We start from the raw sequence: 15,204 nt of genomic DNA, 5'->3' as shown, positions 1-15,204 counted from the left end.
CTTCCTTTATTATCATTAGCTCAGGTTCATATGGTACTCTCTGAAATTTTTCAGTATCAATCAATTCTTTCTGGTACAGTGATCTGTGTATTCCCTCCATCTTCTATTGATGCTTTCTGGGTCATTCAATATATTGTCCATAGCATCTTTCAATATTGCAACTCAAGGCTTAAATTTGTGTTTTAGTTTTCTCAACTTGAGAAATGCAGAACAAGTTCTTCCATTTTTATTCTCCAATTCCAGCTCTCTGCACATTCATTATAATTCATTGCTTTGTCCTCCCTAGCTGCCCTATGAAATCTCCAGTTCTTTCACTTCAACATATTTTCCTTTTGTTTTGGCTTTTTCATGCTCCAGTGTACTCTTGAGATTCTCTTCTGATATCCATTCTGGTTTTTTCTTTCTCCTTCGTTATTGTAATGACCTTTTACTTTCTTCATGGAAGATATCCTTGATATCATTCCACAACTCATCTGGTTTTCAATCACGGTGTTCAATGCCTCAAACCTATTCTTAAGATGATCTTGAAATTCATATGGTATAGATAATATCTTGTTTAATATCACATGCAAGCAAAATAATGCTGAAGATTATTAAAAACCAGCTAGAACAGTACATAAATAGGAACTGCCAGAAATTCAACCAGGATTTAGAAGAAGCCATAGCACCAGGGATAGCATTGCTCATGTCAGATGGATCCTAGCTAAAAGTAAAGAATAGCAGAAGAATATGTATTTATGCTTTATTGATTATGCAAAGACATTTTACTGTGTGGATCATAACAAACTGTAGCTGACATTGAGAAGAATGGGAATCCCAGAGCACTTAATTGTGCTTATATGGAACCTATAACTGGATTAGGAGGCTGTTGTGCAAATAGAGCAGGGAAGCACTGCATGGTTTAAAATTGAGAAGTGAGTGTGTCAGGGCTGTATTCTCTTTCCATACCTATTCAGTCTGTATTCTGAGCAAATTATCCGAGAAACTGGGCTCTATGAAGAGGGGTGTGGCATCAAGATTGGAGGGAGATTAATAAATAATCTGCATTATGTAGATGACACAACATTGCTTGCTGCACGTGAGGGGGATTTGAAGCACTTGTTTCAGAAGATCAAGGGATGCAGCCTTCAGTATGGATTGCATCTCAATACAAAAAACAGATTCTTACCACTGGATCGATAGGCAGCACATGATGGATCGAGAGGAGATGAAACTGTCAACAGCCTCATCTTGCTTGAATCCACAATTAGCACACTTGCTAGCAGCATTCAAGGAATAAGAAGTTGCATTGCACTGAGCAAATCTGCAGTTAGAGACCTCTCCAAATTATTGAGAATTAGTGATGTCAGTTTGAAGACTAATGTGCATCTGATTCAGGCCTTTCCTATCACTTTCTATGCATCTGAGAGCTGGACAATGAATAAGGATGACAGAAAAGGAATTGCCACTTTTGAGCTGTGGTGGTGGAGAACGCTCAACATCCCATGGATGGCCAAGAGAATGAACAGATATATCTTGGAGAGGGTGCAACCACAGTGTTCTTTAGAGGCAGGTATGATGAGGTTTGGCCTCACATACTCTGGGCATATTGCTAGGAGGGAATGTTCTTTGAGAATATTCTCTGGGAAGAGTAAAGGGTCAATGAAGCAGAAGAATAGTCTCAACTAGGTGGATTGACATGGTGACTGCTGTAGTGGGCTCGTTTGTAAGGATGGTGCAAGCTAGAACAGATGCAGATCTTTTCTTCAGAGGATCGTTTTAAGTTGTACATGACTCAATGGCACCTAACAACAACAACTTCTAGACGTCACTCTTATAACTGTACAAAGATGTTTTATTAGGTGTTTTACAAGATATTTTCAATTTTTTTAAAAAAAAATCCCATGTTTTTCTGCAAGCGGCATCTGGTAAAAATTTTTCAATGAAAACAAATATCAGCAAAGACATTATGGGCAAGTGAGAGAAGCTACTCATTTTCTCCTTTTCCTTTATTCTTGTTCCCTATATCCTATGAGGGCCTGACTATGAAATCTATTGCATTCACTTAAACAACTCTTGCTTGTACAGTGATATGCACAAGAATCAACACTCACTTTATTATTTCCAATCTAGATAAAGGCCATTTTAAACAACTTGAATTTAGAAATTGAGTACATATAAAGGGCATGTAATGAAATTCTTGGCTTTTGTTTATACTTTGATCATGAATAACTAATAATTAGGGGAAACCTTAAGTAAATAGAAAGTGTAAACAACTATGTCAGTCTGGAGATGAAAGTATGCCTGATAGATGGCATGGTCTTTGCCATTACTTGCTATGCATTAGAGAACTGGACAATAACTAGGAATGATAGAAGGAGAATTGATGACTTTGAGCTTTGGTGCTGGAGAAGAGTATTGAATATACCATGGACTCCTAGGAGAAAAGCAAGTTCATCCTGGAGAGGGTGAATCCAGGCTGCTCATTGGAAGCAAGGATTCTGAAGCTTCATGTGGCATACTTAGGACATGTTGTAAGGCGGCACCAGTCCTTGGATAGGGACGTCATGCTGGAGGGTGGAGGGACTGTACAGTAGAGGAAGACTCTCGATGAGATTGATTAATTCCATCACTGGGACAATGGGGCTGGGCGTGTTGGAGACAGTAAGATTGGCAAGGGATAGAGCAGGTTTTAGGGCTATTGTACATAGGGTCGCTATGAATTGCAAGCGACTTGACAGCACATAACAACAACAACAACAACAACAACAAGGGAAAGCATGCTAAAGAAGTAACTAATAGAGCAGAAATCAGATATTTGACACTTTTAAAAATTAACAGTGACTATATCCTGCGTCAAATGATAGAAAATTTTTTACTTAGCTACAGATACTTGTTTCTTATTTTTAAAAAAATGTATTTAGTTGTATGATAATGCTGCAATATCTAACTCAAGAGGGGACTAAGGAAGTTCTGTCTAATGTCCTCCCTCTTTTTTATACCCCTACCTTTTTAGAAACAGATATTTAAAGCCTTGGGAAATGTGAACATAGTTGTTAATATAGTCAGTGAACTTTGCAGTTCTGTTTGTGTTTTATGTAGCCATCAAAGCCTTCAGCACTGGTTTCCTTGCAGGGTCAATTCTACCTCTGCTCCTACAAAGCTAAAAAAAGAATGAATTGTTCATGGATGAAATGCTATCATCACTTTCTCTAGGTTTCAGATAACACAAATACAAACCACCATCACAGAACATTTTTTTTAATGTGGACAAACATTTGAGTTAGATTTTACTTCAACATGACAAAAATAAAAACGAACCATTAAACAACATTATAGTAAATGGAGAAAATATTGAAGCTATAAAGAATTTAATTTTTCTTGGATTCACAGTCAATGCCCATGGAACCACCAGTCAGGAAATCAAACAGTGTATTGAATTGGGAAAATCTGCTGCACAAGACCTCTTTAAAATACTAAAAGCAAGAGTGGCACTTTGAAGACAAGGATGTGTTTGACTCAAGTTTTGATATCTTCATTTGCCTCATATGCATATGAAATAGGGTCATGAGTAGAGAAGACTGAAGAATAATTGATGTCTTTGAACTATGGAGTTACTGGGGAATATTCACTGTTCACTGCTGAAATAAAAGAAACTCATTGCTCTTGAGTCACAACCAACTCATAACTGACTCTCTGTTGAGTTTCCCAGGCTGTAAATTATATAGGAAGATATTGCTAATCTTTTTCCCTCAGAGCCATAGATGGATCCAAACTACCAGAGAGGCATGCCTTTATGTTAGCAACACAACACCCTATGAACTAAGCTACCAGAGCTCTTTGCAAGAAGTCAATGAGATGACCTGTATAAAACTCTGAAAAAATAATTGCCAACCAATACCAATAACTATATACCCAACAAAGATGTCCCTAAAGTATGAAGGTGAAATGAAGACATTTCCAGATAAACAGAAACTAAAGGAATTTGTGAAAACTAAACCAACTTTACAAGAAATACTTAAGGGGTTTCTTTGGACAGAGAATAAACAACAGCTAGCCACTCAAAATATGTTCTAGGAATAGTTTGTTGCACAGAAGCAACATCATTAAGAAACTGACCCAAATACACAAAGCAGAGTAAACATAAGGAGTGGAAATAGAGAATCAGAGGTATAAATTAATAAATGAGGGCAGCTACAAAGTAAATAGAGGGAATAAGAAGTATAATTATATAATTTCCAAATGGAGAGGAAGTCAAGGCAATGTTAAGATAAAGTGAACTTTTTTAGACCTGGGAAAAAAAGTCATAGCTTATAGGGCAAGCTTGAAGCAAATGAATAAACCTCATAAAAATAAAAATTACTGAGTAAACACTAAAACAGCAGTAATGAAATAGACTATAATAAAAACCACAAAAATGAATTGAGCATTAAAAGGTAGATGGAACAAAGAAAACAAACACCACAGGAAAACAGCAAGGTCACAATGTGCTTCAACCCTGAAGGCATGCAGTTCGATGCCACCAGCAGCTTTGTGGAAGAAGGATGGGCAGTCTCCTCCCGTTCAGTTAATTGCCTGTGAAAACCCACCAAAGGATGAACTATGAATCACTTCTACCTTGACAGTATACCAGAACAACAATGACTAGATAAAATGCTCCAGTCAAGAAAAAGAGAACAGCAGAGTAGATAAGAAAACATGACCCATCAACCTGTTGTCTGCAAGAGATGAACCCTAGACACAAAAGACAAAGATAGACTAAAAATCCAAAAGTGCACTACTGAAAAACAATGAAGAATTCATGAACCTGGATAACATATAACATGGATCTGTGATGGTACACAACAACAATGGGGCATTATTGTTACTGTTAGGTGCCATCAAGTCAAGTACAACTCATAGTAACTCCTAAGAATTACAAGCCTGAACACTGTGCCATCATCTCTGACACTCTTGAGCCCATTATTGTAGTCATTGTATCAATCCATCTCACTGAAGTGTTTTTTAGGACTTTTTTTTTTTTTTTTTAGGATATTATGCTATGTCAGATAAACCCGTCATATAAGGATAAATATTGTATAAGACCACTATTACAAAAAAGCTAATGAAAAGTTTGCACACAGAATAATTCTTAGATGGTTACCAGGGATAAGAGGGGAGTAAAAGGCAGTACACACTAAGAGGGCAGTCAGCAGAGTGTCACTAAAGAAAAGGAAGACAAAGAGCACTATAGAAGGATTCGTAGAAATAAGAATTCTAGGGAGAGATTAGTAGTGTGGCTTTATTGTGGGTACTGGAGTTAATTTTACACAACAAAATGTATACAAATGATTAAATTTAAAAGTAAGAGACTGTGGCTCCCACTCAAACTACACTAAAGGAAAGTCACCTGTCAAGTTCAGCAGCCATAGGTCAGGATTCAAAAGGGGTCATGTGAGAGCTGTCCAGTCAGCAGCCATGGCCAAGTTTCAAGACTACAGTCAACACTGCTGCCAGCCACGCTAGCTACTGCTGCTACCTGTAGCTACAACTCTCCAGCTCAGCTTAGCTCATGATGAACAAGATGGTGTTTTATTCCAGATGGACTCGGGAGAGATTGTACAACAGCAGAACCCATAAGACTTGGAAACCCATGACAAGACGCAAACACTGGGCCCAGTTTGCAGGACCTTGCCAGGTACCCTAGTTCATTAGTTTCCTAATCCACTCAGCTGTCTGCTGTGTTGCTTTACTATACTGGCTCTAGAGATGGCTTGAGTGTGGCCTTTCTGTCACTGAATATGCTTAGAAAATTACGTGCCTCAACCTAGGAACCCCATACTTTGCACCCACTGCCAGGAGAGCACCCATCATTCTCTCAAAACAGGTTTGCCTAATGGAGGATTAACTGCACCAGAGACTGCCCAGCATGACCAGAAGCTGGGATCAGAGGGACAAAGGGACTAAGGATCTCAAGACTGTCTCGTTAGAGTCAATTAACTAGGTACCTACCTTAAAAAATCTCTTAGTGTGTTCTGAACTTGTCTCTTGCTTGGAGCACTAGACTGCAGCACTTCTGCCTGAGGGGGCCCCCCCTCCCAACTCGAGGTCCCCATGACCTGCCACCTGGATTCCTGAACTCGTTGCATAAAGGAACGTACCCCTCTGCCTGGATGATCCCGCCTGCCATGTGGAAGACTGGCACTGACCCACTCCCACTGCCTGGATGCTCTACTCACTGCCTGGAAGTCCAGGCCCTGCCACCTGGAAGTCTACCCTGTCACCTGGAAGTCCTGTCCTCGCTGCCTGGAGGACCTGACCCCCATTTGGAGGACCCGGCCCTACAGCCTGGATGTCCCAGCCCCAAAGCATGGAGGATGGTCACTACCACCCCTCTGAACTGCACTAGAGACATCGGTACCACAGGTGAACCCATTTCATTTCCTCCCCCTCCCAAAGCATCAGCTGCCTTTAGCCCAGAGCACCTTGGACTGACCTAGCTGCAGCAGATGTCTGACACAGGAGACTGCTAATTCACAGGCCTTATTTTTCCCCAACTTGAAGCAAGTCTTCACTTGAGTTAAAAGTTCAGAGTGCATATCAGGCAGAGTAGCTGCCCCACCCTGCTGTGGAGCCTTGATGTCAGACAAAAAGCCTGCTATTGCCCAGTGTGTGCAAAACTCTACCACAGCAATGTCACAGAGGAAGCAGGCTACCTCAAACCCTACACAAACCTGAAGCAAGATGTCACCTCCAAAAAGACAGTATCTATGGATTTCCTGAAGCCAGAAAGTCTGATGGAACTTTTTGACACAGAATTTAAAAAAAAAACAATGATTGAATATTTTCAATGGGTGAAAGATAAACTTGAAGAATTACAGGATACTGCAAGCAAAAACCAAGAGAAACGTAAAAAAATAACACACACACAAAACACAATCCAAAACAATGCAGATAAAACTAACGAGGCATTTGAGGCTTTGGAAAAACAAGAAACCACATTCTAAAATATAAGGACCAAAGCGTCAGATGCTATCAGTATGTTGGAGGGACATATGAATAAACTTCAAGAGATGGAACACAGAACCAGTTAAATAGAAAATAGGATTTTCACCACTGATCTGCTAGAACAAAAAGCAGAATAAAAAAAGAAGGAAGAAGAAGAAAACCAAAGACTAATGTAGAAGACCATCAAGAGGAATAGCATGCATATAATCAGAATCACAGAACAGGAAGAAGTAAGTAAAGACACTGAGAAAGTTGTGGAAGAATTACTAGGAAAAAAACTTCCCAGGCATAATGAAGAATGAGATAATGTATTTTTAAGAAGCTGACACCAGAAAGTTGTGGAAGAATTACTAGAAGAAATCTTCCCAGGAATAATGAAGAATTAGAGAATATATATTCAAGAACCTGAGTAAACACCATGTAGAATATACCCCAAAAGAAAAACACCAAGGCATATCATCATGAAATTTGCCAGAACCAAAGATAAGGAGAGAATTCCGAAATCAGTGAGGGAGAAGCAAAGAGTAACCTATACAGGAGAGCAGATAAGACTAAGTGCTGATTTTTCAGCAGAAACCATGGGAGCTAGAAGACAGTGGAATGACATATATCAAACATTCAAAGAATGCAACTGTCAACCAAGAATAAAAAATTGTCAACCCAGCAAAATTGTCCGTCAAATATGAAGGAGAGATCAAGATATTTCTAGAAAAACAGACCTGAGGTAATTTGTAAAAACAAGACCAGCATTGAAGGAAACACTGCCAGAAGTCCGTCTTACAGAGGTGCCACAGAAAGTAAGATGGACCGAAGTAACTAGCAAGAACACCAAAAATAACGAAACAAAATAAAGCAATAAAACCCTGGACCAGATGGTTTTACAAGTGAATCTTATCACACTATCATTTGTTGCAGAAAAGGCCTTTGACAAAATTCAACACCCTTTCCTGATTAAAACGCTCAACAGAATGGAAATAGATTAGAATTTCATCAACATAGTAAAAAAATATATACACAAACCCAATAGCCAATGTGATTTTCAATGGAGAGGTATTAAAGACATTCCCTTTGAGAACAGGAACTAGGCAAGGAAGTCTTAGCGATAGCAATATGACAAGAGATGGGAATAAGAGGTATCCAAATTGGCAAAGAGGAGGTAAAATTATCTTTATATGCAGATTATAAGATAGTATACTTAAAGAGAGATGCAAATCAAAGCAACTATGAGATATCATCTCACCCCAGTAAGAATAGCATAATATAACAGAACAGCAAGCAACAAATTCTGGCGAGGATGTGGAGAAACTGGAACTCTTATTCACTGTTGGTGGGAATGTAAGATGGTGCAACCATTGTGGAAGGCGGTGTGGCGCTTTCTCAAAAAATTGCAAATAGAGATACCATTTGACCCAGCAATCCCATTACTGGGAATATACCCCAGAGAAACCATGTTTGCCATCCAAGCAGTTATATGCACACCCATGTTTATTGCAGCTTTGTTTACAATAGCAAAGAGTTGGAAGCAGCCTAAGGGCCCACCAACAAACGAATGGATAGAGAAGCTGTGGTATATCCACACAATGGAATACTACACAGCATTGAAAAACAAGGAACTCATGCAATATTATTCAAAGTGGGTGACCCTGGAGGACATTATGCTGAGTGAAATATCTCAGTCACAAAGGGATAAATACTGCATGGTGCCACTGTTGTAGAATGGGTCTGTCATCAGGGTGGGGGTATGACAGAAAAAACTGGATAAATTATGTATATTGTATTGAAACAGATGAGGGAAAGAACAGATTAGAAGTGATATATGATTATTATGGTTAGCACAGGAATCCAGAATTAAGGTTGCATAGAGAAGTGTACTCGGTGGGGGGAAGGGATGTGGGAATTGTATACTAATGAAGGAATTTTTGTTTTTTTTTTTTCTTTTTTCTCTCTTCGGAGGGGGAAGCAAGCTGGTGGGGAGGGGTGGGCAGGGAGAAAATTGCGGCAATGAATGAATGGAAATCCAGGGACCAAGACCTGGGATATGCACTACAGTCAAGTTACAGGCCGCTCACCACAGACTGAACGGAACCTGTCTACTTTCTATCATTGGACTGTTTACAGTTGGACAGATTCCACAGACTCTGTGGCCATGGACCTGTGAGTCCCAGAAACCAGCTGTGTGTCACTGCAGAACTGTGCATGGCGCTTGTCTCTTCTATGTCTGGGCCTCAAGCCTCTTGCCCCACTCAGGGAACATTTAAGATAAAACACCTTCTTGTTTCTCAAGTTCCCTGGGAGTGAACCCTCTATAAAATATTGGTGTACGTAGAATGGAGGAAAGCTTGCTCAGAAATCCTCAAGTGGACACAACAAATATGTCCACCTGCTGTTGAACGGATGTTTAATTCAGCAATTAGAGAGTGAGGATGGTTATAGAATGTTGTACATGCAATTAAAAAAATGGAATGCTATACTGTAAAAAGAGTGGTTTAGTATATAAATAACATCTTAATTTAAAAATGGTAAAAACAATTACAACTAAGTATTCAGGTAATGCAGTGGCTGACAATAAAACAATTTCTTTTTCACAACAAAGTATTTTTTTAAATGTCATCTTCTTTATTTTGCATACTTTAATTTCAGAACAAAATAAACAAAACTCACAATACACAATATCCCACCTCATTATAGAAGACAAATAAATGTATTTGCACTGTAAAGTTCAGTGTGTAGACAAATTGCTTTCTAAAGGGATTTCAGCAGGGACTTCTTAATACCTTTAGGACATAAGCAACTGTAGCTTTACCCTGCAGCTGGTTTTATATTCCTTGGCCTGTGGTTTGCCTATTTGCACAGCCAACCCAAAAGTGGACCGTTCAAATCCACCAGCTGCTGCTCCATGGAATAAGAAAGAGCAGTCTCCTTCTGTGAGATTTAATGCCTCTGAAAAAGCCCTGGAGACTCAGCTATGTATGAGTGGATTCCAACTCAAGAGCAATGACTCAAACGAATCAGGCAGTGCTCCCAAATTCCCAAGCCATGCAGTTTATGAGGCAATCCCTCTTCCACCCCATTCTAACTTTATTGCTGTGACTTGACTCAGCTTGTACTTTCCTGTCCTTGCTAGAGCAGAGCCTTTCCAGAGCAGAAACCAGGTCCTGTTCAGCATTGGCTCTCAGGCCTAGCACCTTGTCTGGCTCATTGGAAAATGCTACCAGGCAAATAATGAGATTCCTACAGTTCAAACTATCAAGAGCTTGTGTTTTTCCACAAATGGCATGCCCCATTCTCCTTCACCAAGGATCTTTCCCCTGTTTTCAGAGAGTACTCCTTAAAAGGGAAAAATAGAAGCCAGCCTGCTGAAGGAGAAACGGTAGCCAAGCCAAACAGTAGGTCATTTTAGGGTCTGTAATGTGCTGCCCTTGAGAGGGAGAAAAATTGCCTCTAGATCAAAGCCTGGGAACCTTATGGTCTCTACGGTTCTAGAATGGAAAAACTGTCGTAAAAAGCCAAAAACTTGGACTCTCTTCTTCCCCCCCCCTTTTTCCTTTTCAGCCAAGCACAATGCCAGGTATTTACTAGAGCAAATGCCACCCCAGGCCCTGAGGGTTAGCTGGAGCAGCTGATACCCTGCACTGCTTTTTATAACTCTCCTTCCCAGCACCATGCTCTACATATGTCCCATTTCATCAGGTCATGTCAACTTAGGTCATGCCCAATACTGCACCTTACACCAAACAAAAGCATCTCCACCAGAATATTCTGTTTCCTTAAAGTGGGTGTGGGAGGCAGGTTCCTGGTTCTTTGTGAAGGAAGGATGTGGCTTACCGACATTTTTACAAACGAGCATAATATTTTCCCCCCAAGAAAATGGGGCTGTCAGCCATCAGCAAGCTGTGAAATGACTAGATATTAGATTGGAATACACCATAGAGACCAAAATTGTCCACAGAGTTTGGAAATGAGGTTGTAGTGGCATTGAGTCTTCAAACATGTGAATATGTAATTTTCAAGGAACTAGCTATCCTTCTCCCCTCCCCTTCCACCTCATTTTTGGATATTCATTTTGGAAAGAAAGGGAGAATTTCATTATTCTATTAAAGATCTTTAAAACACCATTATTTATTCAGTGGACTCAGAATCTCTCACAGTGTATACTCTCCAGCTCCTTGGAAGGAATTTAAAAAGAAGTTAAAACTTTGATATCAGATAGCTTACTAGAAGGAACTCTGACATTAAAATATTGATGGCCATCATTTATTAAGCATGTATCTGGGGGTCAGATACTATGGCAAATATTTTCTAATTCTCTATATTAGGAGTCAAGGGGGGATTTTAATGGCATAGTTGATTAAGTGTTAGACTGCAAACTGAAAAGTCAACAGTTCAAACCCTGCTGATGCTCTGTGGAAGAAAATTGAGGCAGTCTGCTTACATAAAGTTTTATTCCCTTAGAAACACTATAGGGCAATTCTATTCCTTCTTATAGAGTTGCCATGAGGAAAAAGCAACTCAACAGCTGTAAGTTTGTTTGGAGTATGTTAAAACCAGACCTACTCCTGTCCAGTTGATTTCAACTCATAGCAACCGTCTGTCAGATTTCCTCCATGCTGTAAATCTTTATGGGAGGAGACTGCTCATCTTTGTCCTGTGGAGCTGCTGATGGAGTTGAACTGCTCACCTTTCACTTAGCAGCCTGATATGTTATATACAACACCATGAGGGCTCCTTCTGGGGTATATTAAGGTCCAGCAAATTATGAGCAACAGCTGGAATGGAATATGCCAGTGTTTTTACAAAATAGTATCAAAACAACCATGCTCAGTTATTTGCATGCTGTCTGTTAGTGGTTTTAACATTCCACAAACAGAATCAAACAGTTATGACAGAGTGAGAGCTGGACAGTGAATAAGGATGACGGAAAAAGAATTGATGCCTTTGAGCCTGTGGCATCGGAGAAAAGCACTGTGCATCCCATGGACGGCCAAGAGAACAAACAGCTATGTCTTGGAGAGGGTGTAGCCAGAGTGATTTTGGAGGCAGGGATGATGAGGCTTCATTTTACATACTTTGGGCATGTTGCTAGGAGAAGCTATTCCTTGGAGAGGGATATGATGCTGGGAAGGGTGGAAGGTCAACAAAGGAAAGGAAGACCCTTGACCAGATGAATTGACACGGTGACTGCTGCAATGGGCCCTAGTGTGTCAGGAAGTGTGAAGATGGGACAGTATATAGGACAGTGTTTAGATCTCTTGTTCATAGGGTCGCTTTGAGTTGTACTCGACAATAACAACCTCTGATCTTTTACATAAAATGTTTCCTGACTTTTGCTCTACGTTATTTATTCTTACCTATTAGATATGGTGTTCCCTTAGAACACCTTTGGATATGGTTTTGCAATTAGGGAAACCCAGGATTATAAAGACAGGTGGTTCAAATCCACCATATGCTCCATGGCAGTCTCCTCCTGTGTAATTAACTGCCTCTCAAAAACTGCTGTAAAGTCAGTTATAGGTTAATTCCCACATGATGACAAAAACAACAATAATTGGGTTATAGGTTAAGTAATGTAGTAAGTGGCAGAGGTTGGCTTTGATTCTAGATATGTCTGATACTGAAAATCAGTTTTCAGAAATATGTTTCCTTATGCTGTACTCCTGAGTACAAAAAAAAATTATATAAATTGAAAAACCCCTCAAAAATCAAACTCATCTCCACCTCATGGCCAAGGAGCCAGAACTGACTTACAGCTGACCCCTTACTGGGTTTTCAGAGGCTGTAAACGTCACAAGAGGAGATTGCCCATCTTTCTCCCATGGAGTGAATGGTGAATTCAAACTACCTGCCTTGGGTTTGCAGTGCAATTCGCTACCCGCTAGGTCACCAGAGCTCCTAGTGGGTAGTAAAAAATACAAGGTAGGAAGAAATAAGCCTTCAAGGGCCTCAGAGAAACTAGTATTATTATCCGAAAAGGGAGAGATTATTTTGAGCCTGAAGTGGTAAAGATTCTGAAGATAATCACATTTGAATAAAAGAGTAAAAAATGGGTAATCGCCTGTCTCAAGTCAAAGCCCAAGACCAAAAGGAAAGCTGAAAGCTCCAGGTCACATGATTAGGTAGAAGACAACTTGGAAGTGGAACCAGATCTCCACTCATTTAACCCAGAGAATGCTGGAAATGATCATGCTGAGCTTTTACCTCTTGGGAGGACAAGGAGTTAAATGCTGCAGAATGCTATTTGAAATGAGAAATTGTTCATTAGGCTCAATGATAATTCAGTTGAGGGGCTTATACTTCCTTTAGGAAACAATACTTGTATTTATGGCAAATTCCCCTTTTGAAACCCAGGGAACCTCTGCATCTCTCCACCAATTCTACAAAATCAAAGTCAAATCTTCATCTCCAGCCAACAGCTCTAGCCCAACAGAGGAATGGAAATGTAGCAGGACTGGCCAATGGAAGCTTACCTGATACTGTAGAGCACTTTGCCATTCTTTGAGATCCGCAGCAATTTGTTGTCAGTAGTGACGTCGTGGAAGTTGGCTCCCTTCTCGTTGGCAAAGAATAGATCTGGTTTCCAAATGGAGTCCAGCATAGATGGGTCCAAATCCAGAGAATCATCAGGGTACTCGCTGTATGCCAGCCTTGAGTCATTCCACTGTTGTCTCAAAAAAATGTTCACACGGTAGTCCTACAGAAACGCCATGCATGAGAGTTACTTATCACTCATGCAAACAGCAGAGGCCCTTCTCCATTCTCCCCTTCCTCTCCTCTCTGATTTAGTACATCATGTTTACCTTGGTCAGAATGAACCTCTCAAGTCTAGTGGTGTGAGGACCGTGAGCAGAGGAAGAAAAGAAAACCAGCCAAGCCAGAGAACTAATGTAACAGATTGAGTGTGATTGAATATATTTTGTTTAATGTAGTCATCCTGGGGCCAAATAACATTGACTCAAGTTAATTTTGCTATAGGAAAAGGTTTCAATGAGTCTAGAAATATGTCTGGAAAGGGAGACTGTTAACTAAAACGGATTCTTTTTCTGAATAAGTAATAATGTAATCTCTACAGCTCTGGGCAGAAGGAAACTCACTCTGTAATTCTGGTGTGGAAATCTTGTTATAAAACTGACAAGATGGAGAAATATCTTTAAAATTCATCGACATAAATATTAAGATGCTTCTTGTTGGCAAAATAATTCCCTTACTGCTTCTTACTTTCAAAATTATTAAATATTTTATCATCTCTATGAATGGGTTGTAGCTACAGTAGCTAACATGATCCTTCATCAGAACAGAAATCTTTTTTCCTGTTTCTCTAATCAGAACAAATTCTAACAAAGGTACTCTTTCCTCTTGGGAGACTGACGTGTGTACTCCTTTGCATTCCCACTTGGTCTGGTGATTTCCTTTTGTGCCTATACAATAATTTTGACTACACTCCTGGGAACTTCTACTCAAAGATACTCAGTTTCATGGAAATTGTCATTTATGAGGCCTCAATTCTGTTTCCCAGTCAAGCTGTACTATGGTTCAGACCTATTAGTTTTCATTCCTGCCACTTGCAACTCTTAGTATTACTATTATTTCCTCTCCCATATTCATTCTAATTTGCTTCGTTTCCACATCTTTGGAACCTAGATTTTTTTTTTTGTTCATTGTTTACCTGAACAAATGTTTGCCTGAAATGTTCCCATTTTAGTCCTGAAAGTCTTACATCCAGCCCCAGTTAAGCAGGGGTGCTTGGCCACTCTACCAGGTACTTTGAAGACTACTCACAGATGGTCAGTTTTGGCTGATTATCTCAACATGAAAATTAAAATAATAACAAAGTTGTAAAGGTCCACATGTCTGAAACTTGAAACCAGTTTCTTCTACTTACTTACTAAACTACCCAGATTCCCAGTACTGTTTCAAATGCTGTTAGCCTCATGGTCAGTTAGGTTTATAGAGCATTTTGTAGGTGGCAGTAGGTGGGAATACTGCCCAGTGCAAGCCTAACTATCAGATAGTTACCAACTACTGATATTTACTCATCAAAATCCACCTCATTAGCAAAGATATTAAAATTAAATTGGGGCTCTGTATTGTGCACCCTAAGGAGTTTCTGACTTGGAAAATGTGTCAGCTGATATTAATCATACCAGATCTGCACAGCAAATTCTCAATGTAAGAGAGTACTCTTTTTAATTTATTATTATTATTATTATTATTATTATTATTATTATTATTATTATTTTGAGT

General features: G+C 39.6%; 1 protein-coding gene across 4 annotated transcripts in view; it reads right to left on the bottom strand.

The window, feature by feature from the left end:
- GLRA2 (glycine receptor, alpha 2) overlaps nucleotides 1–15,204 on the bottom strand; it is a 280,136-nt gene that overhangs the window by 193,532 nt on the left and 71,400 nt on the right. For all 4 annotated transcript variants that reach the window (XM_006892381.1, XM_006892382.1, XM_006892383.1 and 1 more), the window contains one exon: nucleotides 13,431–13,654. In XM_006892381.1, the coding sequence (XP_006892443.1) occupies nucleotides 13,431–13,654 (224 nt within the window). The remainder of the gene's footprint in view (nucleotides 1–13,430; nucleotides 13,655–15,204) is intronic.

Source organism: Elephantulus edwardii, unplaced genomic scaffold, assembly GCF_000299155.1.
Source record: "Elephantulus edwardii isolate Elephantulus edwardi_28Jun2011 unplaced genomic scaffold, EleEdw1.0 scaffold00115, whole genome shotgun sequence".
NCBI lineage: Eukaryota > Metazoa > Chordata > Mammalia > Macroscelidea > Macroscelididae > Elephantulus > Elephantulus edwardii.
Note: the sequence above shows the minus strand (reverse complement) of the source record. Positions and strands in the feature narration are given on the sequence as shown.